Source organism: Macaca mulatta, chromosome 9 (genome assembly GCF_049350105.2).
Source record: "Macaca mulatta isolate MMU2019108-1 chromosome 9, T2T-MMU8v2.0, whole genome shotgun sequence".
NCBI lineage: Eukaryota > Metazoa > Chordata > Mammalia > Primates > Cercopithecidae > Macaca > Macaca mulatta.
This window is the reverse complement of record NC_133414.1, coordinates 125,305,803-125,330,418: the sequence shown is the minus strand read 5'-3', so window position 1 is coordinate 125,330,418 and position 24,616 is coordinate 125,305,803. Positions and strand designations below refer to the sequence as shown.

The window sequence follows — 24,616 nt, the reverse complement described above, 5'->3', positions numbered from 1 at the left end:
GTCAAGATTGACTCTTGACCCAGCTTTTTAACCGCTGTGCTGAACAAGGATATCGGTTGCCCTGGAGACCATCTGGTCTGAGCCTCAATTACCAAGAGATCTGGACTCACCAGGATGTAGAAAATGGTAGGTTCTGAGGAATTGGCTTTTTTTTTTTTTCAATTAACTGAAGTTTCCAAATCATTTTTCTTTTAACCCCTGTTGCTAACAATATTTCTAAGTTGGCTGAAAATACAGTCATCCTTACTCAAATACTCAGGCCACTGACTCTGCCATGCTTGAGAATTGCAGGGCCAGATCCCCTGAAGTTGGGGGACCTGGTGATATTCCTTCATCTATCACTATTTGCTGTGTCACCTTGGATACGTCATTCACTATTCCTAGACCCTGGTTTCCCTCTGTGAGAAGGGGATCATTTCACCATCTCAAGATTATATGAGAAGATTAAGTGAGAATCATAGGACCTACAGCTTTAGGTCTTCACAATCTTATCAACTACTTTCCTTTTTTATCTCAGGGGATTGGTTCCTTAGCCCAGTGGTGATAATAGCAGTCAACACATACTGAGTACTTTCTATGTGCTACGTGGTTTATAGACATTTCATCTTGCTGCCAAGTCTGTGAGCTTGTACTAACCCATCTAACAGAAGACGAAAGGGAGGTACTTAGAAATGAAGCAATTCACCAAGACCCCACAACTAAATGTAGGAGTAGTAGAACCAGATTGAAGCCAGGCAGCCTGATTCCAGAGCCTTGTGTTTGGCTAGTTCACCTTTCCGCCTCCCCTTCTCCCATCTCAATTTTCCACTGCCATCTTGAGAATTTGTAGCTGCACACCTTGTCCATTAGGTAACACACATCCTATATTGAACTTTCCCTACACGGACTTCAGATGCCAAAATGGATTCTTCTCTAATATGGAAGAGCCAGGAAAGCCACAGAGGTCCTTTGCCTCCTGTTGGCTCCGTGTCCTTTCTATGCTTCCACTGAGCAAGGGTGTGGAAGGAGAGCAGTGTGTGGCGGAGGGTCATTTGGCCCTGGGGGAGGGATGACAGGAGGAAGAGGAGGGAAGCCACTTTTAAGGGAACATAAGCAAGTGTCAATGTTCTTGCTACTCGATCCAGGAGGCTTCATTCTGGCTCATTGTTCCTCATTATCAGAGCTAACTATGTTCAGGCGAAGGGCGAGCATGTTCCTAAATTTATGTCTCTGTGTGCGACCACGACAATGTGTGTTTTGTGTGCTTCTCCCTGAAAAACTCCTCTTGTGACACAGGCGACCCAGCTTGGACTTGGCCTTTCATGTGCGTTACCCACTCCGACTGGCACCTGCTGGCAGATTTTTCTTAAAGTCTAAAATGAGGGGCTAACCTTCTCGTCTCTGCTTTTTCTTCTCCGCTACCTATCATCTTGATTTGACTCACACAAAAGTGTCTCAGTGGGAAACCCACTCAAGAAGGCTTTGACAGGGAACAATGGACAGACACCTCTACAGAGGCCGGCCCGCCGCGTCGAGAGAGGGAAAACGGATTAAAGTTTAAAGATGTCATGTATGTTAACCGATCAGTATCAGTTTTATGTATTTTGTCAAAGAGACAGCAGTGAAGCCGGGCCCATGAGGGTGAGGGGGTGCAAGGGAGGGAGAGGTGGCCTCCACACACTTTGGCCAAAGGCCTCACCAGAGATAACGAGCCCAAGGAGCTGGAGTGTTTGAAAGGTAATCATAACAATAATAAAGAAGAAAGGGCCCAGAGGAGATTGTCGTGAGATTGTTGTGTGTGTCAGCTTTGTCCTTCCACAATGATCCAGGGCCAGGAGCCAGGCAGTCTCTGGGGCAGCAGAGCGGCTCCTTCAGAAAGCAGATGCCGCTCATTCAGCCCGCGTGGCTTTCTTCCAGGATAATGCTCCAATGGGCAGCGGAAGCCCAGGGAGTCATGGGTGAGGCAGGGGGAGAGGTGCCTGAAAGCCAGGGCTCCCCGCCGGCATCTCTCGCGGCCAGGCCCAGCACTGTGCACAGGAGCAAGGCCGGCCCAAAGCCTGCAGGGGCCTGGGCCCTGACCTTGCTTCTTGTCTGCAAGAGGGTTACCCACAATGCCCTGCTCTCCTGACGGGACATCAGGAGAATAGAGTTGGCCCCTGGAACTTCTCTTCAATATCTTTGAAAAAAAGTGGGATTCCCACTCTGATTTCTTTGGACCTCTGAGCACTTTTCCTTTCACATGAATCTCCCTTTGTGAGGGTTGCTAGAATTTTCTCACGTCGTGAATAGGCTGAAAAGTGAGTATCTTTGAATCTTCTTTCTGAAGAAGTCCAGACTCAGATAGGACAATCCGCCACGTTTTTGGAGGGAGCAGTGCATGGCAAAGGCTGCGTTTGTAGGTGAGCTAAACTCCATTCATTCTGCAGACTCAGGACTGTCAACAAGGGCAGTCATCCTGCCGGGACATGCAGAGGGGATGCCCTCTAAATGGAACATTCCAGAGACCGGCAAAGGGAAGGCTCTGGAGCTGCTCTTCAGAGTCTCCATGGGCTCCCACAAGCCCAAGAGTTGGGGGCAGTAGCATGCCAGATCCAGCGCATACTGGCTTTTGAGAGCTGATGGCTAACTTTTCAGTACATTTTTTGCAAGCCAGTTTTTTAAAAATTAACTTATGAGGCCGGGTGCAGTGGCTCATACCTGTAATCCCAGTACTTTGGGAGGCCGAGGTGGGTGGATCACTTGATGTCAAGAGTTCGAGACCAGCCTGGCCAACGTGGTGAAACTCCACCTCTACTAATAATACAAAAATTAGCTGGGCGTGGTGGCACGCACATGTAATCCCAGATACCTGGGAGGCTGAGGCAGGAGAATCACTTGAACCCAGGAGGTGGAGGTTGAGTCACTGCACTCCAACCTGGGCAACAGAGTGAAACTGTGTCTCAAAAATAAATAAGTAAAAATGTAAAAATTAACTTATATAAACTTAACAAATAAATACAGCAAAGGTAATATTCAAAACTCATCTCTTCGTAATTACTTCACTATTCTCTATGCCCGAGGTTTTATATGATTACTGTATCTATATGGCAGAGATACTGGATAATAGTGTGTTTCTGAGCATCTCTTCCCAGTTGCGCATACTGTGATGTCACACGGAGAGCCGCAGTGGAGTATTTACACCACAGAAACTGGCAAATGCCACAAATCAGAACCTTTTCCCCTAAGGGCTGGTTGTTAAATACTTACTGGTACACTGGTTGGAGACTGATCTGACCCAGATCCTTGGTTACCGGACCAAGCCACTTTCCCTCTGAAACAAGTCAATATGGTGACAAAGGAAGAAGAAATGGAATGGCATGTTGCTCTGAAGACAAACGGTATGCAAGTATAAAGCTGAGACAGACTCTGAGCTGCTTGACACGATATTCACGTGTGTGAGTGTATTCATTCATTCAACCTATCTTTTCCTCTCTTTCTCTAAACACAAATATCTTATCAGAAAAAAATATCATTTCCAACTCCAAGACCCTCGATGAACAATCTGCTCCAGTGTCTGCCTTTAATCAGAATAATTCAGGGCCAAATAGTTGATCCTGAAGGCCATGCTGGGCTCAGGGATGGGGGCCAGGAGGGATGAGTTCCTGGATCGGGGGACCCTATCTCCCTTTGCACCCACCTGTGCTCTCCTAGGGCCCCTGTCTCTGGAACTCAGCTGTAAAGGCTGAAAAGGCTGACGCTGTCCTCACATGGGACAACTGTCTTTGCATAGCGGTGCAGAGGCTGAAAGGCCTTCAGGGCCACACTGAATGAATCTTGCAGGGGATCTCAGGCCAGGGGAGTGATCTGCAAATTTGAGTCTGGTGGTTTTCCCAAAACACATCATGCAGGCAACTGTCTCCTTCCTCCCAGAAGGCTGCTCTTGATTGGGGTCCTCCTCTCTCCTGCCCCAGAGAACCCAAGGCAACAGAAATAGTAGTAATAGCTCATCAGGCCGAAATGTTAACCTCAGGCCTAAGCGCTGTGCCTCATCTGAGCCTCCTAGAAGTAGGTGGTGCCTTTCTCCCCTCTTACAGCGGTGAACACCAAGACTTTGTAAAGTCCCTTAACTTGGTCCAAGCTGCTCAGCCAAAAAGCTACTCATCTGAAATTCAAACCCAGGCAGTCTGAATCCAGAATTCTCTCTCCTACCCCCTAGGCTCAGATCACAAACCCAGCTGGTTCCCTACCATGCAGGTCTGATCAATGGAAATAGAAAAATGGTTTGGGAGACCGAAGCAGGCTTGAGGTCAGGAGTTCGAGGCCAGCCTGGCCAACATGGTGAAACCCTGTCTCTACTAAAAATGCCACAATTAGCCAGGCGTGGTGGTGCATGCCTGTAGTCCCAGCTACTCAAGGGGCTGGGTTAGGAGAATTGCTTGAACCCAGAATGTGGAGGTTCCAGTGAGCCAAAATTGTGCCACTGGACTCCAGCCTATGCAACAGAGCGAGACTGTGTCTCGAAAAAAAAAAGAAAAGAAAAGAAATAAAGAAATAGAAAAATGGCAGGGGAGGGAGGCTGGGGGGTGAGGAAGGGGAGGCTGGAGTGGGACGAAAATGACAGTGTGCAAGGGAGCTGCCTGCTGCCCCTCCCGCTGACTGGGCATTCCTGGGCCCTCCCGGGAGGACACTCAGTTCAGGGCAAGGCTCCCTCCAGCCAGCTCGGAAGTTTCCCTCATGCCCTGACACACTGGGCTCAATATCTGCTTTGAATTATTTCACATCTTACAGGGAAGCAGCAGGAGCCGAAGCCCTTGGCACTGTGGCAGGCCAGGGAGCTGCGCAGGGGCACTATAAGCACACTCCTCACCCCTGCCCCAGTCTCCCATAGCAGACAGGAAAGCATCACTGGGCAGGACTCCGTGAAGGCACTCCAGCAGGGTCCCTCTTTTCCCATGGGCCTTGCCAAGTTAAGGCACTTCCCAAGTTGATTTCTCATTTGCTGTTTATAATTTTGTGAGGCCAGGGTATGTAAAGAGGACGCCTTTTACAGAAAGGAGAAGTTGATTTAAAATACCTCTGGGGTTTGGCCCAGGCCACTCAGCCCTGCTGGGTCTGAAGCACAGTCTCTGGACTCCCTGTACAGTGCTCTTTTGACTACAGTATCAACATGCACCCCCACCCACAAGAGGCCCCCTGTTTTAGCAGCAGATAAAATCAGCTGATCCCTGGAAATGTGCCAATCACAGCGACCAGAAAACAAGCACCAAAGGAGAGAAATACTTGAGATTCCTGTTAAGAAGCCACGTTAGGATTGATCTGAATTAACACCAGAAAAAAAGGGGAAAATAATAAAGTCAGACACTACATAATCCATGGAGACATGGATGGAAGCTGGGTGGGGCAAATTTCAAAGGGGGCACCTTTTCCCATGGAAAGGGGGAGGAGGTGCAGAGGGCCTTGAACTTGAACTGAGCTGCGGTCATCTACTAAGCGACACCAAGCAGATATTATTTCAGATCATCGCCACTGCAGCCCTGTGGCCTAGGGATGATCACCTCCCGTTTACAGATGAGGACACTGCACTGAGGATGATCCCATTCCCCAGGAGCGGTGCTGAGATGCCCAAGGGCTCTTTCTAAAATGGGGAGTGGGCTGCATGCTTCAACATGGTGTTCAAAGGGCCAGGTGTTTAATAGCCAAAGTAAGGTCCATTAGCTGGTGAATGCATAAACAAAACACAGCAGATCCACACAATGAAACACTCTACAACCACCAAAAGGACAGCACTCCTGATGATACACACTACAAACGAATGAACCTCAGAAATATTCTCAAGGGAGATGGTTTTTCCCCTAAGGGGAAGAAAATACATATATATATATATATCTCCTTAGATATTACAGTGGTTTGTAGCCCTCCAAAGCTCAAGCCTACCAGACAAACTCATGTTTCTTGGTATTTAATTTTAATTTCTGTCTTTAGGGAGAATTTAAATTACATTTAATTTTTCTCCTTGGGGGAGGAGTGGATGATAATGAAAAAATGTCCAAGACACTGTGCTGAGTAAAAGAAGCCAGACACAAAAGACCATGTGTCGTATGATTCCATGTACATGCAATGTGCAAAAAGCCAAATCCGCAGAGGGAAGTAGATTAGCAGCTGCCTGGGGCTGGGCGTGGGAACAGGGAGTGACTACAGCCCAGCGAAATGGAGGTTTTGGGGTGACGAAAATGTTCTAAACTTGAATTGTGGTGACGGTTGCACAACTCTGTAAATTTCCTAAAAGTCATTGAATTGTACGCTTCAAACAAGTGAGTTTTCTGGTATCTAAATTATACTTCCATAGAGCTATTTTTTTTTTTTTAAAAGGAAGAACACAGGCTTGGGGATCTGAGAGGCCCAGCTCCAGTCCTGGCTCCTTCCTCCCATGCCTCAGACAGGTGGCTCCAGGCCCCAGTGTCCACATCTGTGAAATGAGGTCTCCACCAGAGCTTTGGGGGCCATGAGGATCCAATGAGATGTGTTGAAAGGCCTTCGCACAGTGATGTGAGGGTGTAAGGGGGACGGCTTCAGGACCCTAACTTTGAGCAGAGAGATAACTCATCTCCTTAGGAAACTGCTATTCCTAAGTAAGACAGCATCTCCTTGAGAGGCCTTCCTTGACCCCTGGAGGTTACTGCTCAGGTATTCACCTCCCTGAGGCATTTACTGAAATCGACGACCTTTTGTGTGATCCTTATTGTCTGTCTGTCCCTAACCCCACTACTGGAATGTTCGCTTTAGGCCAGCAAGGACGTTATCCTCGTTGTAAAGGCACCCTGTGGGGCACAAAGCAGGGATTTATGAATATTTAGTAACAATAGTTATTACTGGTTGCATACCAAATGAAGGCAGTCAGATGAACTAAGTTTTTGTTCACCAGAAAGTCGCAAATTTCTGGAGGCTTCTTTCCCTTAGAAAGACCTCTCTATCAGGTGTGTGAAAGAGACCTCTCTATCAGGTGTGTGAAAGAGTGGCTCATTCCGGGGGGGAGGCGGGGGGGAATTGCTCTAATGACATTGATTCATTTGCCCTGCATGGCTTCTGTAGTGATCTACATTTTCTTTGGGGTGACAGTTATGAGAGCACTTACCAGAATCTCAGTGGGGTTCACGATGGAAACAAGATGCTCGTGGGCTCCAGGTGAAATGAAACCTCCCAAGTGTGGAGACCATGCCCCCACGCCTGCTCCATCTCCCTCCTTCTCTCCCTCTTTCTCACAAACAAACCCATCTGAAGCTCCGGACTTCATGGGGAGTTTGAGGCTGGGCAGTGATGGGGAATCTCCATGAAATGGAGCACAAGCCAGAGCTGAGACAGGCGCCGTCAGTCCTCAGCATCTGCTCCTGGAAGCAGCAGCTGTGAAATTAGAACCTGGGACTGGGCGTACAGGAAGATAGCTGCAGAGCGATACAGTGAGAGAAAGCCCCTCTGCCCCTCAGCCATCTACCTGGCGCAAAGGTGGAGGGAGGCAGGCACCATCCAGGAGGCGTGAGCAGGCCCTCATAGGTAGCACCTGAGGCTGCGTGACCCTCAGGCTCCTGCTGATTCTCCAGGTGCGTGTGCACGTGAGCGAAAGAGCGAGCAGAGAGAAAAGCTAGTTATCTACCGCGAGCATACCTAACCCATCCGCTCTTAAAACAGGGTGACTGACAGCGAAGGGTCCAGGAAACCAGCTCCCATTCTCTGAAGGCTGTGGCCCTTAAAGAATAAAAACAAGAAGGGAGAGGCCGGGGACGGGCTAATTACACCTACCAAGCGACAAATCACTTGGAAAACATAAATACGTTTTCAAGGACACTCCTCCACTAACGATGCTAAAGTGTTTTTCTTTCAAATCCCAGCAAGAAAATCCAAGGGATGAAACAAACTTCGCTTATTTTAGTTTCTACTCAATTACCTGTTAATGGAAAAAATCTGGCACCAGCCATAATGAGGCAGGCATGAGCTCACTGGCGTGGGGGTCGGCCCTGTCAGGGAAGGCTGCAACAAGCGCGGCCTTTATCTGCCTCTCTATAACCCTTTCAAACTCGCTGTCAGGGAGCCCACATTGAGCAGACTGGAGAGGAGGAACCTGGGACCCACTCCAGGCCTCCGAGGTCCCTTGGGAAAAGGAAAATTGTTGTTGGCAAGTCTGTCTGGCTCCAGAAATTGATCCAGTGCCCCCCACTTGTCCGAGCAGCAGCAGACAGGGCTAAGAATTTTGTTATAATTAAATAACAGAGTGCTGATTGGTTGCTGGAGGTGGTCTTGAAACTGGTGTTTAAAAGCAGAGGAGAACAACGGTTACTATTCATAGGAAAAGCCCAGAGTCTTAAAAATCCATCTGTTTCATTCCCAAATTTAGGCCAAAAAAATGCTCACTTGCTGTCTTTAAAAATACCACCTGCTTTGCGATGTTGTATAATGTGCCATTATATAAGGTGGAGGGGGCGGAGGGGAGGGCCGGGTGGGAGGATGCCGTGTGGTGGGCAGAGCCCTTTCCTGAGGAAAACAGACAGCCTTGCAGAGTGCCAGGCTGTCCACTCCAAAGGCCGAGCCTCCACCTCTGATGCCCTACACCAGCCTTGAGGCACCAAGAGAGTCTTATTATCTCAGGGGGCTGCAGTCAGAAGCCCCCAAATATGGGGCCCTGGTAATTACGGACATCCATCTTACACCCACCCGGCCTTAGGGGTCAGCCATCGCAGTTTGCACCAGTGCTGGCCTGGGTGGTGATCTTGCCCCATTGCCCACTACAGCTGGGCTGCTGGGTGAGGCCACGGTTCCTGGGACCAGGGGAAGGAGAAGTGTCCAGGCCCCCTTAGCCTGGTGGCTGGTCACTTGCATCTTCCTCCATACAACCCCCAAACCCGGGTTGTGGAAGCCACAGGACATTAGGTTCCCGATGGGACAACTCTGTTTCTACCAAGCAGACAAACGTCCCTGTCTAGCCTAACCCTTATGGAGTTTCCCAAGATTCCGAGAAATGTTGGGGGCTCAGTTGCTTCTTAAGATTCTTATTTACAGGGTAAGTGGAATAAAAAAAAAAAAAAAAAAAAAAAAAAGGAACTCTGTAGTCACACGCCTAATTTTAATTCCAGATCTGCCACTTTTTGGCTGACCCATCCTGAACACGTCACTTCGCTGCTTCCCATGACAACGGGAGTAGGAAGACTTACATCACAGTATTTGGGTGAAGAACAAATAAAATAATGCCTGCTGCCCCAGATGCCTGGGAGCCACGTATGGTGCCTGGCACATCGGAGGCACCGCTAGCAGGTGGCGGCTGGATTTCCAGGAGCCTCACACTCAAGCCCTTCATTTTGCACTGGAGTCTCCAAACCTGAAAATCACCCAGGATCGGGAACAAGCCTTACCGCTGGCAGCAGGGTTAGCATTCCCCACATCAAAGCAAGCCAGTAGAGAATTTGAGGCAACAGGTAGTTATGAGAAAGATCCCTGATCTAGATTACAAGGAATCATGGCATCCAGCTGAGATCCAGCCAGCACCCAGCTGTGTGGCTTCAGGCAAGACACTGCTAGGGCCCCCTCTCTGGGCTTCAGTTTCCTCCGGTCCTTCTTTCCAGCTCTTAAGGACCAGGCGGTCAGATTCTATTGAGAGCACATGCTTTTGCCTACAAAGGCATCCTGGAATTTCTACTCAGCAAGATAAGACTTAGATGTATCTGCACCTCCTCCTTGGGCATTCTGAGGCCCTAGTGGGAGGGGGACTAAACAAGGAGCCCCAGGACCTGTGTGAGTTTCCTCCATATCCCGACATCAGAAACAAGCTCGAATCTCTGTAACATGCCCAAGATTCTCTATTTCTACCCTCCTGTCAACCCTTGCACCCTGTAAAGCAAATAGACACAAGGGCAATTTCCAGCAGAGTGTTATCTGAAACAGTTATTAATAGGAATTTAATCTGTTTTATTATTATTTATTCTTAGAGGCCATTCCAGAAGCCACACTGCATCACATTTTTCACTGAATTTCTTGCCATAGTTGATCTCATAAAGCTACCAGGAATGTGGGTGAGGGGGTGGGCACTACATAGCTTGTTTGGTTTTATTTTAAGGAGCAACCAGCACTACCTTTAGAATCCAGAGGAAGTTAACATTGCTTAACCTGAATTCTTCATAATTCCATAAAATTAAGTGAATAGGGGCATTAAATCTTTTTTTCAGAAGGCTTGTTTCATGACTTGGCCATGGTGGCTTCCTGCTTGGGTCCCACTTGATAGACCATATGGCAGTCATAGCTCCCGTGTTTAGTTACTGGTTCTATATGACACACACGACCTAGAGGCCTTTTGTTTCCCTTATTCTTCCAATGTCAGCTTCTTGATCATTTCCCCAGAATGGAGCATATATAATCTATGAGAAAAATCCAGAGGAATCCTGAGGGCATTGGATGAGAACTATTCATCTATTGTATGACAACCACAATTTATTCATCCTTTCTACCACTGATGGGCGGGCAGCTCATGTCCAGTTTTTGGCCATTATGAATGAAGCTGCCATGATCATCTACTAAGGTAAAACATATCCCATTTGGATAGCCATTTTTGTGAATTACCTAGTTCTGTTATTCAGTTTTGTTTTGCTTTTTGCCCATGTTTAATTGGTTGAGCTATCTTTTCTCTTGATTTTTAGGAATTCTTTTTATCTCTCGGTATTAGTACTTTGTCAGATAAATGTATTACAAACATTATCTCCTAGACGGTGGCTTGCCTTTTTCACTTTTAAGATAAGTCTATGGTAGATACTTTCAGCAAACTAAAGCTACAGAATTTTCAGGCTGGATGCAGTGACTCACGCCTGTAATCCCAGCACTTTGGGAGGCCGAAGCAGGCAGATCACTTGAGGTCAGGAGTTCGAGACCAGCCTGGGGCAACATGGTGAAACTCCATCTCAACTAAAAATACAAAAATTAGCCGGGCGTGGTGGTAGGCGCCTGTAAGCCCAGCTACTTGGGAGGCTGAGGCAGGAGAATTGCTTGAACCCGGGAGGTGGAGGTTGCAGTGAGCCAAGATCGTAGAAAAAGGAATTTTCCTAACTTGGTAAAATGTATCTATAAAAACATAGAGCTAACACTATACTTAATAGAAAATCAGAGAATGATTTTTCTCCGAGTTCAGAAAAAAGTCAAGGAAGCCATTATCACCACTCCTATTCAGCCTTCCATTGGAGGCTCTTGCCAGCGCAAGAGGTTGAAATCTCTCAGCCTCAATTTACTTGTATATAAAATGGGGGCAATAAGTATATCTACCTCAACCAAACTCTTGTACAAATTAAAGGAGATAATAAGTAATTCATGCTATCCTTGGCAAATTGTATTATTTTTGTGCCCAGTTATTCTTCCCTATAATAGAACTATACTACCATGCCCAGTGCCATTTGATTGTATTGTTCCTTTAAATGTAGGCAGAGTATATTTTCCCAACGTATTGATGTGCAGCTGGGCCATGTTTTGGCCAATGGAATGTGGTTGGAATTGACCATGTGCCAGTTTCAAACTGAGTTCTTAAGAAAATGCATGTTTCTGCTGTAACTACAGGGACATGCCCTGGGTAGCCACTAGTCTCTGAAAAGGAAACGTGTTCAACAGACCTGAACCCAACTTAGCCTGGTGCCAAGCTCAGCTAATCGCACGAGAGTCACAGCCGACTCACAGACCAAATGGCGAGAGAAGAAATGCTTGCTCTTGTAAGCCACTGAGTTTTGAGATAGTGTATTAACAGCATTATTGCAGAAATAGCTAACAAATACACTTGGCATATAATTAGTGTTTAATAAATGGCAGTTATTTAACTTACACCCCAGTTTTATAACCCGAAAATTGGGAATAATACGACAACATAGAGTTGTTAAAAGAATTAAGACATCTAATATACATGTAAAGCATTATATTTCTGAAGATGTACTCCAAGGAACATTAATTCAGAAGGAAATTAATAAGTATTACCTTCTCAAAAAAGTTTTCTATGGTCAATTACATTTGGGAAATGTGATAGGTGAAGTGAAAGAGGATCCTTTTTGGCAGACTTTCATAAAGCCTTATAAATGAATGAGCATTCTGAAACTCTAAGAGGAGGCAAAGTATGAGATGTTACCCCAACAGATTTGCCCAAGAAGACGTCTTGGGGTCTAAATACTGGTGTAACACTTAACAAGTGCCCATCAATAAACTTTACTCCATTAACTGAATTTTATACACCATGCATACTGTATTTTAGATATTGAAACTATTATATTCAATATATGATGGCTAATATTAATGTTCAGACTTGGCTTCTAAACTTTTTTTTACCCTAACCACAGTAAGAAAGATTTTACAAAATACAGTACACACATACGGCAATAGATTCTGTTTTCCATATTTTCTATTTCATTCCATCTTTTTTTTTTTTTTTTTTTTTTTTGAGATGGAGTCTCACTGTGTTGCCCAGGCTGCAATGAGTGGCGTGATCTCGGCTCCCTGCAACCTCCGCTTCCCAGGTTTGAGCAATTCTTGTGCCTCAGCCTCCCAAGTAGCTGGGACTACAGGCATGTGCCACCATGCCCAGCTAAATTTTTATATTTTTAGTAGAGATGTGGTTTTACCATGTTGGCCAGACTGGTCTTCAACTCCTGACCTCAAGTGATCCACTCACCTTGGCCTTCCAAAGTGCTGGGATTATAGGTGTGAGCCACTGCACCTGGCACATTCAATCTTATTTTTTTTAAATATTGGTCTTATTCCACAAAGTCTCCCTGACCTATGGATAGATTGCAAGCCACAATCTGAAAAACACTATATAATATGTATATACAAATTAGAATATATACTTCTAATTTTCTTCCATTTCCAGGATCATATAACTTTTAGTGCTGAGTCCAAAATGCTTGATTTATGTAATTATCAACTGTCATTATTATTATTACACGCACAGACACCAGAGTAAGAAAAGAAAACTTCTGCGCACTGACAGGCAGAAAGAGTGCCTGGCGGTCCCATAGCAACACCCTCTCACAAGGCCGTGGATCAAATTAGCTCTACCTTCCACCACTCCCTAGTTACCCTGATGAGCTGTCTTTATAATAAGAAATATAACATGGTATTTAGCTATGCAGGCTCCTAAGTCAGCCTGCCTAGGTTCAAATCTAAGGCTCTCTGCTTCCCAGATACGTTTTTGGGGAAGCAACTTAACCTCTCTTAGTGTCACTTTCTACATCTGTAAAATGAACATAAAAGCAATTTCCATCCCCATGAGTATTAAAAGAGAAATGCAAGTTGAGTTTTTAGCAAATTCTTTTGTTATTATCCTTACATAAAACTTCTTGCTAGGTGAGAGGCTTGTCCAGGCCTCAGGAATGTCGGCATTCCCTTTCCTTAGAAACTCCAGCCTATAAGATGGTGCAGAAATAAACCCAGGAAAACTGGAGACCAAGCTGGCTTCACCCAGACTTACATGCCAGTTGCTAGAACAGTCCCTGGTGTAAGCAGAAATGGTCACTGAATGAAGGAAAGTACTTACGGCTCCCATCAAGTGTACCCACGAGGTGCCATCTTTAAAGAAACCCAGCTTCAGAGCCAGAAGTCACCAGTGTTGCCCATCGGACACAGGCCAGAGTTCGCAGCAGAACTCTCCGATGGCCGGGTGCCTGGGAGTGCGGAAGCAGATATGGAACGGGTGACAAAGAAGCCAACCCCAGATAGGAATCCTTTCGAAAATCAAATCTGTGGCCCTGCTCATTGGTGATTCCCAGCTCTGGTTTGTGGCACTTGCCTCAGGCACCATTCACAAGAGGCTTTTAGGCTACTCCTCAGTTTCTTTGCAAAGGGCTTTAATTGAAAACACATTTCTATACCACAAAAAGCAACCCAGACAGGGCTGCGGCTCCCCAGAGACTAGAAGTCATTTTCCTAAGGCCATTAAGTTGCAGGTAAAATGAATGAGTGTGGATGAGTCACAATGTCTGTCCCTGGGTCATGTAGATGTGTCTTCCGCATCTAGATCTTTGTGATTCTGTCACTTGGGTGTGAAGAACTGGACTAACCAGCAGAATCTCAAAGAGAAATAATGAAAACAATAATCCCAGCACTTTGGGAGGCCCAGGCGGGCAGATCATCTGAGGTCAGGAGTTCAAGACCAGCCTGGTCAACATGGTGAAACCCCATCTCTACTAAAAATACAAAAATTGGCCAGGTGTGGTGGCACACGCCTGTAGTCCCAGCTACTCAGGAGGCTGAGGCAGGAGAATCGTTTGAAACTGGAAGGAGATTACAGTGAGCCGAGATTGTGCCACTGCACTCCATACACTCTCCAGCCTTGGCGACAGCATGAGACTCCGTCTCAGAAAAAAAAAAAAAAAAAAAAGAGAAATAATGAAAACAAATAGAAGACTGGCCTTTGGCTTTTATATTAATAATAAACCCTATGACATACTAGTCTAGCAACTTTGCATCTTAGCCGTCATACAAATCTGTCCAGATGAACACCAACATCATCACTCGTTAGCTGAAGAAACAAAGACTCAGAGAGATAAAGGAATTACCCAAGGACACACAGCAAGAGTCAGATGTGGGATCCTCCAAGCTCAGATACACTCCACTGCTCCAAGCTACTTACTTTCTCGAAAATCCTGCATCCAGATGCAGGGCTCTCTGACCCTACATGAATCCATGTCATCAGGAAAAAAAATGAACGTTTTTATATCTGAAATGAAAAGCCATCCACTGAAAAAATTGCTTTCCACATGGGCCTGTCCAAGACCACCACCAATAGTGGAAGGACTGCCCATTCTGAAGAGTTCTGTGCTAAGACTCCGCAGTTGGCAAATGATTCTGTAGTGAGCTGAATGGTGGCCCCCCAAAAATACATGCCCATATGCAAATCCTATTAAAACTTGTATTGCTTTATATAGCAAAATATGTGATTAACTTAAAGATCTAAAGAGAAGGGATATTTATCCAGGATTATCTAGGTAGGCCCAAAATACAAAACAGGTATCCTTGTAAGAGAGAGGCAGAGGGAGTCTGGGGACAGACAAGAGGAGAAAGCGATGTGAAGATGGAAGCAGAGATTGGAGTGATGTGGCTTCAATCCACAGAATGCCAAGGATTACAGGCAGCCACTGGAAGCTGAAACAGACACGGAACAGATGAGCCTCCAGAGCCTTGGAGGAAGCTCAGCCCTGCCATCACTTTGATTTCAGACTTCTGGTTTGCAAGGCTGTGCGAGAGCAAATTTGTTGTTTTAAACCACCACATTTGTGGTGATTCATTACAGCCACCACAGGAAACGTACGCCCTACTAATATGCAAACATCTTTGGCGAAGCCCCGTAAGAAGCCGAAAGTGATGTGGCTCGGCGAGTGACAGTTACCGTTTTCCAGACGTTGTTTCAGAGTCTCTTAGTAATGAAAAACCCGCAGATCCACTCTTACAGATGAAATTAGAGGATGCTCAGTTTGAAAAGAAACTCTTGAGGTAGGAAGAAAATCAGAGAGAGGAAGTGCTGAAGGGCAAAGACTTGGCTGGGCATTTGGGAGACCAGAGCTCGGGCTGCTGAGAACACAGGCCTGGGGGAAAGGAAGTTGTCGTGGGTGGAAGGATCCTCCAAGTATCAACCAGGTGTTGTTAAGGCTGGCAAGCGTGTGACTCGGTGACCTCTATTTTGATTTTTGGAGAGATCGGCACTTGGCTGGCTGACAGCAGAGGGACTGACCCCCCTGCCCTTTTTTCTGGCCTTTGTAACAAGGGCAGTGAGTTACATCCCAGCATGGCCAAAAGGATTAAGAAGGTCAGCACCACCCTGAAAGTTGTGAGAACACAAAATTTGGAAGCCTCATGGAAAGTTTCCATTTTGCTGCCTCCCACAATACGGGTGTTGAGTTGGCCAATCTCATTCCTTCTTTCCTTCAAAAAATGTATATCGAGCACCCCACTGTGTGCCCAGCACTAAACCAAGACCCTAGCATACAGCAGGGACACGAGTCACAATCCTGTCATCCTGGAGGGCTCTCTAGAGAAATGGTTTTCAACTGGGGGTGATTTTGCCTCCCAGGGGACATCTGGCGATATCTGGAGATGTTTCTGACTGTCACGACTGGTGGGAGGGCAAGGGCTGACAGGTTATCTAGTGGGTGGAGGCCAGGGGTGTTAACATCCAACAATGCAGAGGTCAGGCCCCCACAGCTAACAATTATCTGGCCCAAAATGTCATGAGTTCTGAGGTTGAGAAACACGGTGAGGCTGGAGTGACCTAAGCAGATGACAGCCCCTTTCACGATGATAGTGAGTCAAAGGAGACCAGCAGACAGAGGCCTGAAAGACCACACAGGAGGGAGGCGGGCAACCCTCGAGGGCTCTGGACCATCTCCCCCAACAAAGGGATGTCTTCGCCAAGACCTGAAGCGTGAGGGGTTGTTTTCCAGGCAGGAAGAGCAAAAACGCTTTCAGGTAAGCTTAACTCTGTAGTACAGCTAGAGAGGAAAGAGAGTGAGCGAGTGTGTGAGGCAGAGAAGGTAGGGCAATCAAGAAAATCCTCTGAAAGGACGGTTCCCTCACTTGTGTTTTGGAGGGGAAGGGCCGTCTGTATTATGTGAGGCGGCAGAACTTCGTGTTACGAGCAGGAGCCCGGAGTCAGATCTGAATTTAAATCCCAGCGCCACCACCTCCTGTGTGGCCTTAGACAAGGCACCTAAAACCCTCAGTTCCTAAATCCATTTTCAGAAAATGAAGCAGAGGGTGGCAGGGGAGAAGAATGTCTACCTTAGGTGGTAGTGTTCGGATTAAATGAGAAAATGCACATAAACGGCTTGGCACACTGCCACAAATAACAGATACTGTTCTTATTTGTGTTTTCAAAGGTCACTCGGCCCAGTGTGCAAAATAAAATGAGGAAGGACAACCAGAAACACTCCTCCCTGGGAATACAAAGCAAAGCAAAAACAAAATGCTGAGATTTTACAGAACAAAAACTTGCTTGAGCAAAGCAGTTTCCGAGGGGCTTTTAAGTCCTTGATGCTACACTGTGCTCACCTTAAGTAACCACAACGGCAACACGAACAGTTCCATGCCCATTGAAATCATCATCCTTTGAAGGTATAGATGTCCTAGATAAATGGAACAATGTGTCCATCCATCCAGCTAGTCAGCAAGGGAAATGAAATCCAGGGGAAACCTTAGGAAGATCTGTATCGTGGCCCCTGCTCAGTGATGGTGATGAACTTGTGCTCTTACCAGGGTACAGCCAAAACACTTGGATCCCACACACAGCAAGGCGCTTCCACACACACCTTTCAGTGCATCACCTTAATCCAATTTTCTAAAAAGCTGCTTACTCAATAATGGCTCATTGCTAGAGAAAGGGCAGTTTGACACCCTTGCATCTCTCCCTGCACGCAACTCTTGGAGGTTAGGATGCTGTCACATTCATGATCCTTCACTGCTAAAGAGGTGGTTTCTTAAGTGCACTCTTGGTGGACTAAGTCTCATTCACCAGAATTAAATTCTTTCTGCTTGATACTGTGAGAGGATGAGTAGGATATGTCAGAGAAACTGGTTTATAGCCCCCCAAAAAGTGACATTTACTCTGTAACTGTGCTTTGCTTTCAGCAATAAACTACTGGGGATGGCACAGTGAAATAGTACAGGGGAAGACACACGCCAAGGATCCCGTTTGATACTGACCATCTTCATTGCAAACGACACATTACGCAAACCAGATACACAAGGTGCACCAAATGGGCCACGAGGATGGAGGGGAGGGGAGCAACCCCTCACAAGAGTCCAAAACCACATTCTGGTACCTAAGTCATCACCTACACGCTAACTGTATGGTCAAGTTCCAACTTGGGAATATGTTTTTCTTGCTTACGGTAGGTCCAGTTTCCCTAGAGATAAAAATCCAAATCACAGAAACAAGTGACCAGCCTTTATCTGCACAGACTAAGTTGCTTTTATTAATCCAGAACGGCATGCTACAGATACTGTACAGCATGAACATTTATTCATTACAAAAATGGCTTCCAAACCATTAAAAATGAACTTGGAATAAGAGCATAAAACGGAACAGTAACATCACAACTGTTAGGAAACATTCAAAGTATTCACAAAAAATGTTATAGTTAGCATTTTAATAAACCAGAGAAAAATCGGAGACAGGTTTACAATCGCTTCATGTCAACTACAATGGCACTGAATGAACAGGTTTCAGCTTTATACAGCAGTCTGCAACATCAACATGCCTAGATTTTTTTTAGTTTTAAAGTCTGCTGCCTACTCGTATGTAATATGTGTACATAAAAGCGGCAGCCGGTTTTTCGTGTAAGAGTAATCTAATATACAGAATTTTGGCCCTTAAGGGTTTATACCTCTTCATTTAAAATGCTTTCTGGACAATCTGCTACCAAACACATTTTGTTATAGGTGACATTAAAACTACATACAAATCTACCTATGTAACATCACAGCAAAACATGATGAACAAAAATTACAGCATCAAAAAGAGGGAGAAAGCTAAATTCACTGAGAATTTTGGCACGTAAAGTTCTGCACACGGTCAGTCCAGGCCCTAAGGGCGCAGGGTAGGGCATCCCACTGGGAGTTCAAAGGGGAAAAAGATGGTTCCCACTGCTGCTCAGACAGTGTCACTAAAATTCCCTCACTCATTTTCAAGTCTTGTTTTACATAATGGCTTTTAAAGCAACTTTTGTTAATGCTACTGATCCTTAATGCAACTATTAATGTCCATTTGGTGACAACTGGGTTTCATACAGCAAAAAAAAAAAAAAAAAAAGTCAAAAAGGGAAACAAAAATATATATACACATTTTATATATAAACTTAAAAACCTTGTACAAATGAGTTGTTATATATAAGATGCTTATGCTAAGGGGGAAAAAAAACTTTATACAGTTTCAAGAAAAAGGAAAACATATTTTAAAAGGGACGACATACAGGTACGACAAGCAATCTCTAAAGCAATAAATACTACTGGCCCAACAGCATTGTGATTCTATTAAGTGTTGAGTAGCATCCCCTCCCCCCAAAAGAACACCACCATGGAACAAGGTATATTAACACATTTTTACCCTTTGTTTCTGTACATTTAAACAATAACAAGTAACATCACAATAAAAGTTGTTTCACACAGAAAAAAAAACAAAAAAGTAATGGCACTGCATTCGTGGTGCCCTTACGGTTTAAAAACCAGATGTAAAATGATTGGTTCGCAAGCTCGTATTTAATACAAATAATACAGAACCAACTCCTTCTGGAGGGCTGCTTCAAAATTGCTTCTTTTTTTTTCTTTTTGTTTTTTAATCAGTCTTTTAAAACTAAGCTATCCGAACTACATAACAGTTATGTATATATATATATTTTTTAAACGCTACAAAGACTTTAAACAGCTGTTGATAAAAATTTTGGTAGAATCATGAGGTTCTTCTCTCATCTACATATTTAAAAGGAGAAATTGAAATAAGAATGGGTCAAATATTGACCAATGAACTCGATAAACATCAACTAATGTAGCCACGTGGCACAAAATTAAGAGAGTACAAAACAAAACCTTTCAAGGTGGGGGGGAGGGGGGCCAAATAAAGAAAAGTGAAACAAAACCATAAACAAAGCGACTGGGGTTCACGACGCTAAAGCTATTCTAAAGACTTGGTGACGAGCGACAGCGGCTGGGGCTGGGTCCCGGCCAGGGAGCTGTGGGAATGTAAGGAAGAAGTCGACGGCTGTGCAACTGATGAGGAGGGGGCGGCAGGCTGCAAAGCGGTTGGGGGCAGGTCCAGGGCCCCGTTGGGACAGAGGGCGGAGGCCTTGTGGGTGGCCTCGGCGAGCAGGAGGGCGGGCGGCGGAGGCATCATGGACAGGTGGGCCAGGGGGTCGGGCTTCAGGGACAGCGACAGAGGCTGGGTCTGCTCAGTCTGTGACTTGGCGTCTCGGGGAGGGGAGCCTAGCAGGTTGGGGGAGGGGGGAGGCGAATCTAGTAAGCTTCCATCTGAAGAGGGTGGGCTGAGGCAGCTGCCTTCACCTTGTATGTAGCGAACGCACTTTTTTTTTCTCCTAGAAACAGGGGAGAGAGTTATCTGTGAATAGAGGGCACAGATGCCAAGGGAGAGAGTTACCTAAATGCTCACACCCAAGCTGAGGTCACCTAAGGGATGTCCCACAGAGGTGGCATGCCCAATGGTCCGAGGACAATTACGGTGGCGCCCCCCCGGGGCTGGGTCGCTCACTTCACGGTGCCCAGATCTAAGCCTGTTCTGGTAAACCACATATTTAAAGAGTCTGAACTCTCTACCTGCTTCCCCCAACCCCTACTAAACACCCACGGCCCCACCCTGCCCAAATGTACGACAGCAGCATGGAGGTGGCCACCTGCAGACAGTGGCATCTATTTGCCAGCAAGTGGCTTTGTCCAAATTGACATGAACTGAAAAGCTCTTTTGGCTTAGACAGTCCCTCACTTTCCCATCAAGTTTCCTCGGCCCTTCACCCCCATTCCCACCACTACCACCCCCATCCCCCAGTGATGTCTGTGTGTGAGTGTGTGTGTGTTTAAAAGAGAAAGACAGAGCTCCTTCCCCAGCCGCCTCGTATCAATATGAAACTCTCAAAATGCTCACTGTTGAGCCCACATAGCTGAAGGCAGCGCTAGCAAGAGGCTTAAAGGTTTTAACACACCACCACCATGAGGCTGCTGGCGCCCAGAGAGCTTTCGGGCTTGTCTGTTAAGAACCACACCAAATCAAGAGAGGTCAGAATCAGGTGAGAAGGGAGGAAGGGAAACAAAAATAAAACAAAATAAACTTTAAAAAAAAAAAACAAAAAAAAAAAAACAAAAAACAAACAAAAAAAAAGAAATCACCAAAAACAGGTAGAAGAGGATAAACAAAGGTGGGGGAGGGGGAAGAATAAGAAAAACAGAAAATGATTCAAAGGAACAAGAATAACTGGTTGTATGGCCTGCAGGTTGTGGATTAAATTAAGATTCAAACTTGATTTTTTTTACTTTTTTTTTTTTTTTTAAGATTTGGGGCTTTCCCCTCCCCCACCCCATAGTGAGAAGGTTGGAAGGAGAGATGGTGGGGATGGGATGGATGGAGGGGCATCCTGCCCTTGTCAATATGCCGAGGCCAGTCAATGGAGGGTGCAGCACAAGCCGGTCACCAAAGTGACAACAAAGAAGAAGTGCCAGGGAATCGCAGCATGGACCTTCCTGGGTTTGGGTTATCGTGCGTGTTTAAACCAGAAAGACTAATTTTGCCCTACACCAAAACCAGCATCTCCCCTCTTCACTACTCATTCATGTAAGAAATAGGAATGAGAATTTCAGAACCTTTCTTGCTTAGCATCAAAGGATGAGGTCGGGGAAAATCAACTCAAGAAATTGAGCATGTGACTTCAAAGCTTCTCCTCCCATTAATCCCAGTCTGATGGGATGGTATTTGGTAAGCAAAGGTGAGCCTGGGGATCAACCCCACTAATGCTATAAAAATAATGCAGATACAGGAAGTGTGCTCATCTAAGGACCCTAGAATATTGTCAGAACCATGGCTGATAACACTCCAACCAGAAACACGTGTGTAAGCGCTGGCCAGCTTTCTGCTGCTGGAAGCAACCAAGATGCTGCCTGCTTGAAGGCAACCACTGTCAGACAATGTCACTGGCCTTGGAAAGGAAGGGTGTGCTGAGTTCCTCCTCTCGGTCTGTGCCCCAGAGCTGTCTGATCCTGCCCCTGTGTGCATGGGGTTTGGACTCAGCAAGATGGCAGGAAGGCAGGGAAGGAGGGGAGGGGTTTAAGGGAGCATGCTCAGTCCTCCCTGCCTCCCAGAGGCTGAGATTCATGGGGGCTAGTGGCCTCAGGTGTCTGTCTGTTCCCTCTGGGTCAGAAGGAACTCTAGGGGAGCAAGCACCACCCCCTGTCAGCCTCAATTTGGCAAGGTTCCTTTTTCTCCCTGGGAGAGAGTAAATAGACTATGGGTTCTGCTTCCATCCCAGAAACCAAGATAAATAATTAAGCCTCTCAGAGTTTTAAACCACCTTAGCCTGCAGATCAAAACATGCTCAAAAAACTAAGATGTCCATGCATTTTAAAAATGGGAGAAGGAAAGGAGGTGGGGGGGGGGGCGCATAAGCAAAACTGAGAAAGCAACAGAGAAAAACAGAGAGAGGAAAGGAAAGGGAGAAGGAAAGAAGTGGGGAGAACAACCAGGAAGACAAGGGAACGGCACCAAGCAGCATTCCATGCTATATTAGGGCAGAGTGAAAAGATGGGAAAAGCAACTTGGTGGGCTCAAAACAGCATCTTGTTAAAATGTCCACAAATGTCAAATAAAACTAGAAACCTTGTGTGGCAAGCTAGGAGCCCTGATTGGCTAGGAGCGTTCTGGTACTTTCCTCACCCCTCCCACCCTCATGACGTGGAAGTTTCCAGATCACAGGAATGAGAGGGGCATCTGCAACACAGGACATGAAGACTATGGCGACAGAGCGATGGGTCTTCTAAGGTGGCTGAGCACAGGGCAGCTGGCACGCACACACACTTCTGACAAGTCAGAAAATGCCTCAGTTGGCAACTTCTTTTCTTCCCCCCCCCCCTTTTTTTTTTTAAGTACATTTTGTCCTTGGGTTTCAGCATCAAGCCAGGGGTGGCCACAGCCACGTTAAAAGGAAAAGTTGAGCAAAAGGGGGAAGGTAACCCATACTCTTAGCACCCCCAACCTAGGCTTCACCTCGATTCAGAGTGGCCTCTTAAAAACCCCTTTCTAGCTTCTTATTTATTCTGGAAGGAAACTAAAGGTTTTTCCTGATCCTGTTTTGGAATAACGTCCCTCAAAGACAGCAGAAATGCATTTGCTCATCATTCCATGGTATAGAAAAGTCACCAACGAAGAAAAACGTCTGCCGGGAAAGTCTGAACACTGCTGAGACTGGAAACAAAACCAGGTGGAGACGGGGACCTGGGGAACTCTGGCACCTAGGACCAGGAGCTCAGCATCTGCAGCAGAAACGCTACCATACTGACAGCCCCTCCAAGATGCGTTTTAGAAAACCATGCTGCTCAAACAGGAAGCAGCTACAAAAGTTTTGGGTTGGCAGATTTTTTTTTTTTTTTAATATATCAATAAAATTCTGGGCTCTGAAGATACACCCAGGCTGTAAGCAAGGTGAAAGCTATGTCCAAATGGGGGACGTACGTTTGGGTCAATGTTAGGAATAACTTAAAGAAACAAAAAGTCTGACTTGCAGCAACTGCTTCCAAAACAAAAAAAGAGGATTCATAAACCACTACTCACCCCATTAATAAACAAACCAGGTACCTGAACTGGCCTTATTGTGAGGCACACACAATAGTGTCAGTTGTATATTTCTACACATCATGAGAAACCCTCTCTTTTAGTGACCCTTGTGGTTCACCAGTCATTTGGCCATGGCAGGGCATCTCAGAACAGGCTTCCACAGCTAGTTATCTTCCCACCTGGTACAAGTAAAATGTTGACAAATTCACTGCTCAACAGAGTCCCTGCCCTCCCTGGCTAGTCCTAATTAAATACCTAACCTCCTCCATCAACTTTGTCACAAAACTCCTTTCTGTTGTGCAGAGAAGACCCCAGGACTGTGTCAAAGGGACATTTGTCAGCTCTGGGAACACTCCCATCTCACAGAATGCCTGGGGATTCCTCTCCTATGGGCAGAGGGCTGTCTGTGTGGCTCCCTCTCAGGGAAGACTCTCAGGCCCTCACTCCTCTAAGGTGCTGGGGTCAACATGAGGCACTTCACCGATCTCTCGTATTGGCATCAGAAAAGGGGGGAAGAGACACAAGAGACTCGTGGGCATGCACGTAATGGGATGCACATCTGATCTAACGTCTAAACACGGAGCACATGGCAAAGTCATGAAGGGGAGGGACACGTGACGAGGGAGGCACTACAAACAGGGAAGCGTGTTTGGGGTGTTGAAATACCTACCATCATAATATTCCAAATTCAAAGACTGCTTGTATCAGAACAAAGAAACAACAAATTTAACCAAAGGTGGTCATTAAAGGAAAGGAAATGAGACAGGAGCTAGTCGGTATCCCTCCACCAAGAAGGAAGTACCTACGCTTTCCCTGAGAATGCAGGCTGGATGGAGACCTGCAGGTGGAACATGGGTGCTTAATTTGGACACTTCTGGGCTATTCTGATTCGTTTTGGAACCAGTGCTATATATATACACGTATTTTGTTAATTCTGCAGGCCTAGGGACGCTGCAGTCTGAGACCGCATGACTCACTGCTTGCAGCCCTTTAGCTGGTGCATGCCGTTCAATGCCACGCTTCTTTTTCAGCACTGTAAAACAATGTCAGCTAACCAAGCTCCTCTGTACAGACATGTGGTTTTTTAAACATAAAACAACCAAAAAGGAAAAAGAAAAAGGGAAAGAAGAAGCCTACCCCAGAACCCTGCTCCATATGTCTCGACTCTTAAGTGCACGGGAATGCAATTGCTGCCAAGTGTTAACTCATTCAAACCTTTGGAAAGGGTGGCTCTCTGTGCTCAGTACCCGGGCCACCGAGGCATTCATAGGGCCGGACCAGCTCCAGGATGCTGGCTTTCAAAGCAAAAAGATAAATGCCCCTCCTTGTTTGTTA

General features: G+C 46.0%; 1 protein-coding gene across 50 annotated transcripts in view; it reads right to left on the bottom strand.

The window, feature by feature from the left end:
• Positions 1–17,902: 17,902 nt before the first annotated feature.
• The window catches only part of TCF7L2 (transcription factor 7 like 2), a 220,662-nt gene continuing 213,948 nt past the window's right edge, over positions 17,903–24,616 (bottom strand). For 46 of the 50 annotated variants that reach the window (XM_028826859.2, XM_028826840.2, XM_028826839.2 and 43 more), the window contains one exon: positions 17,903–20,042. In XM_028826859.2, coding sequence (XP_028682692.1) covers positions 19,963–20,042 — 80 coding nt within the window. In that variant the 3' untranslated portion in view covers positions 17,903–19,962. The remainder of the gene's footprint in view (positions 20,043–24,616) is intronic. The other 4 variants (XM_028826862.2, XM_028826863.2, XM_077947532.1 and 1 more) reach the window with 1 other exon arrangement.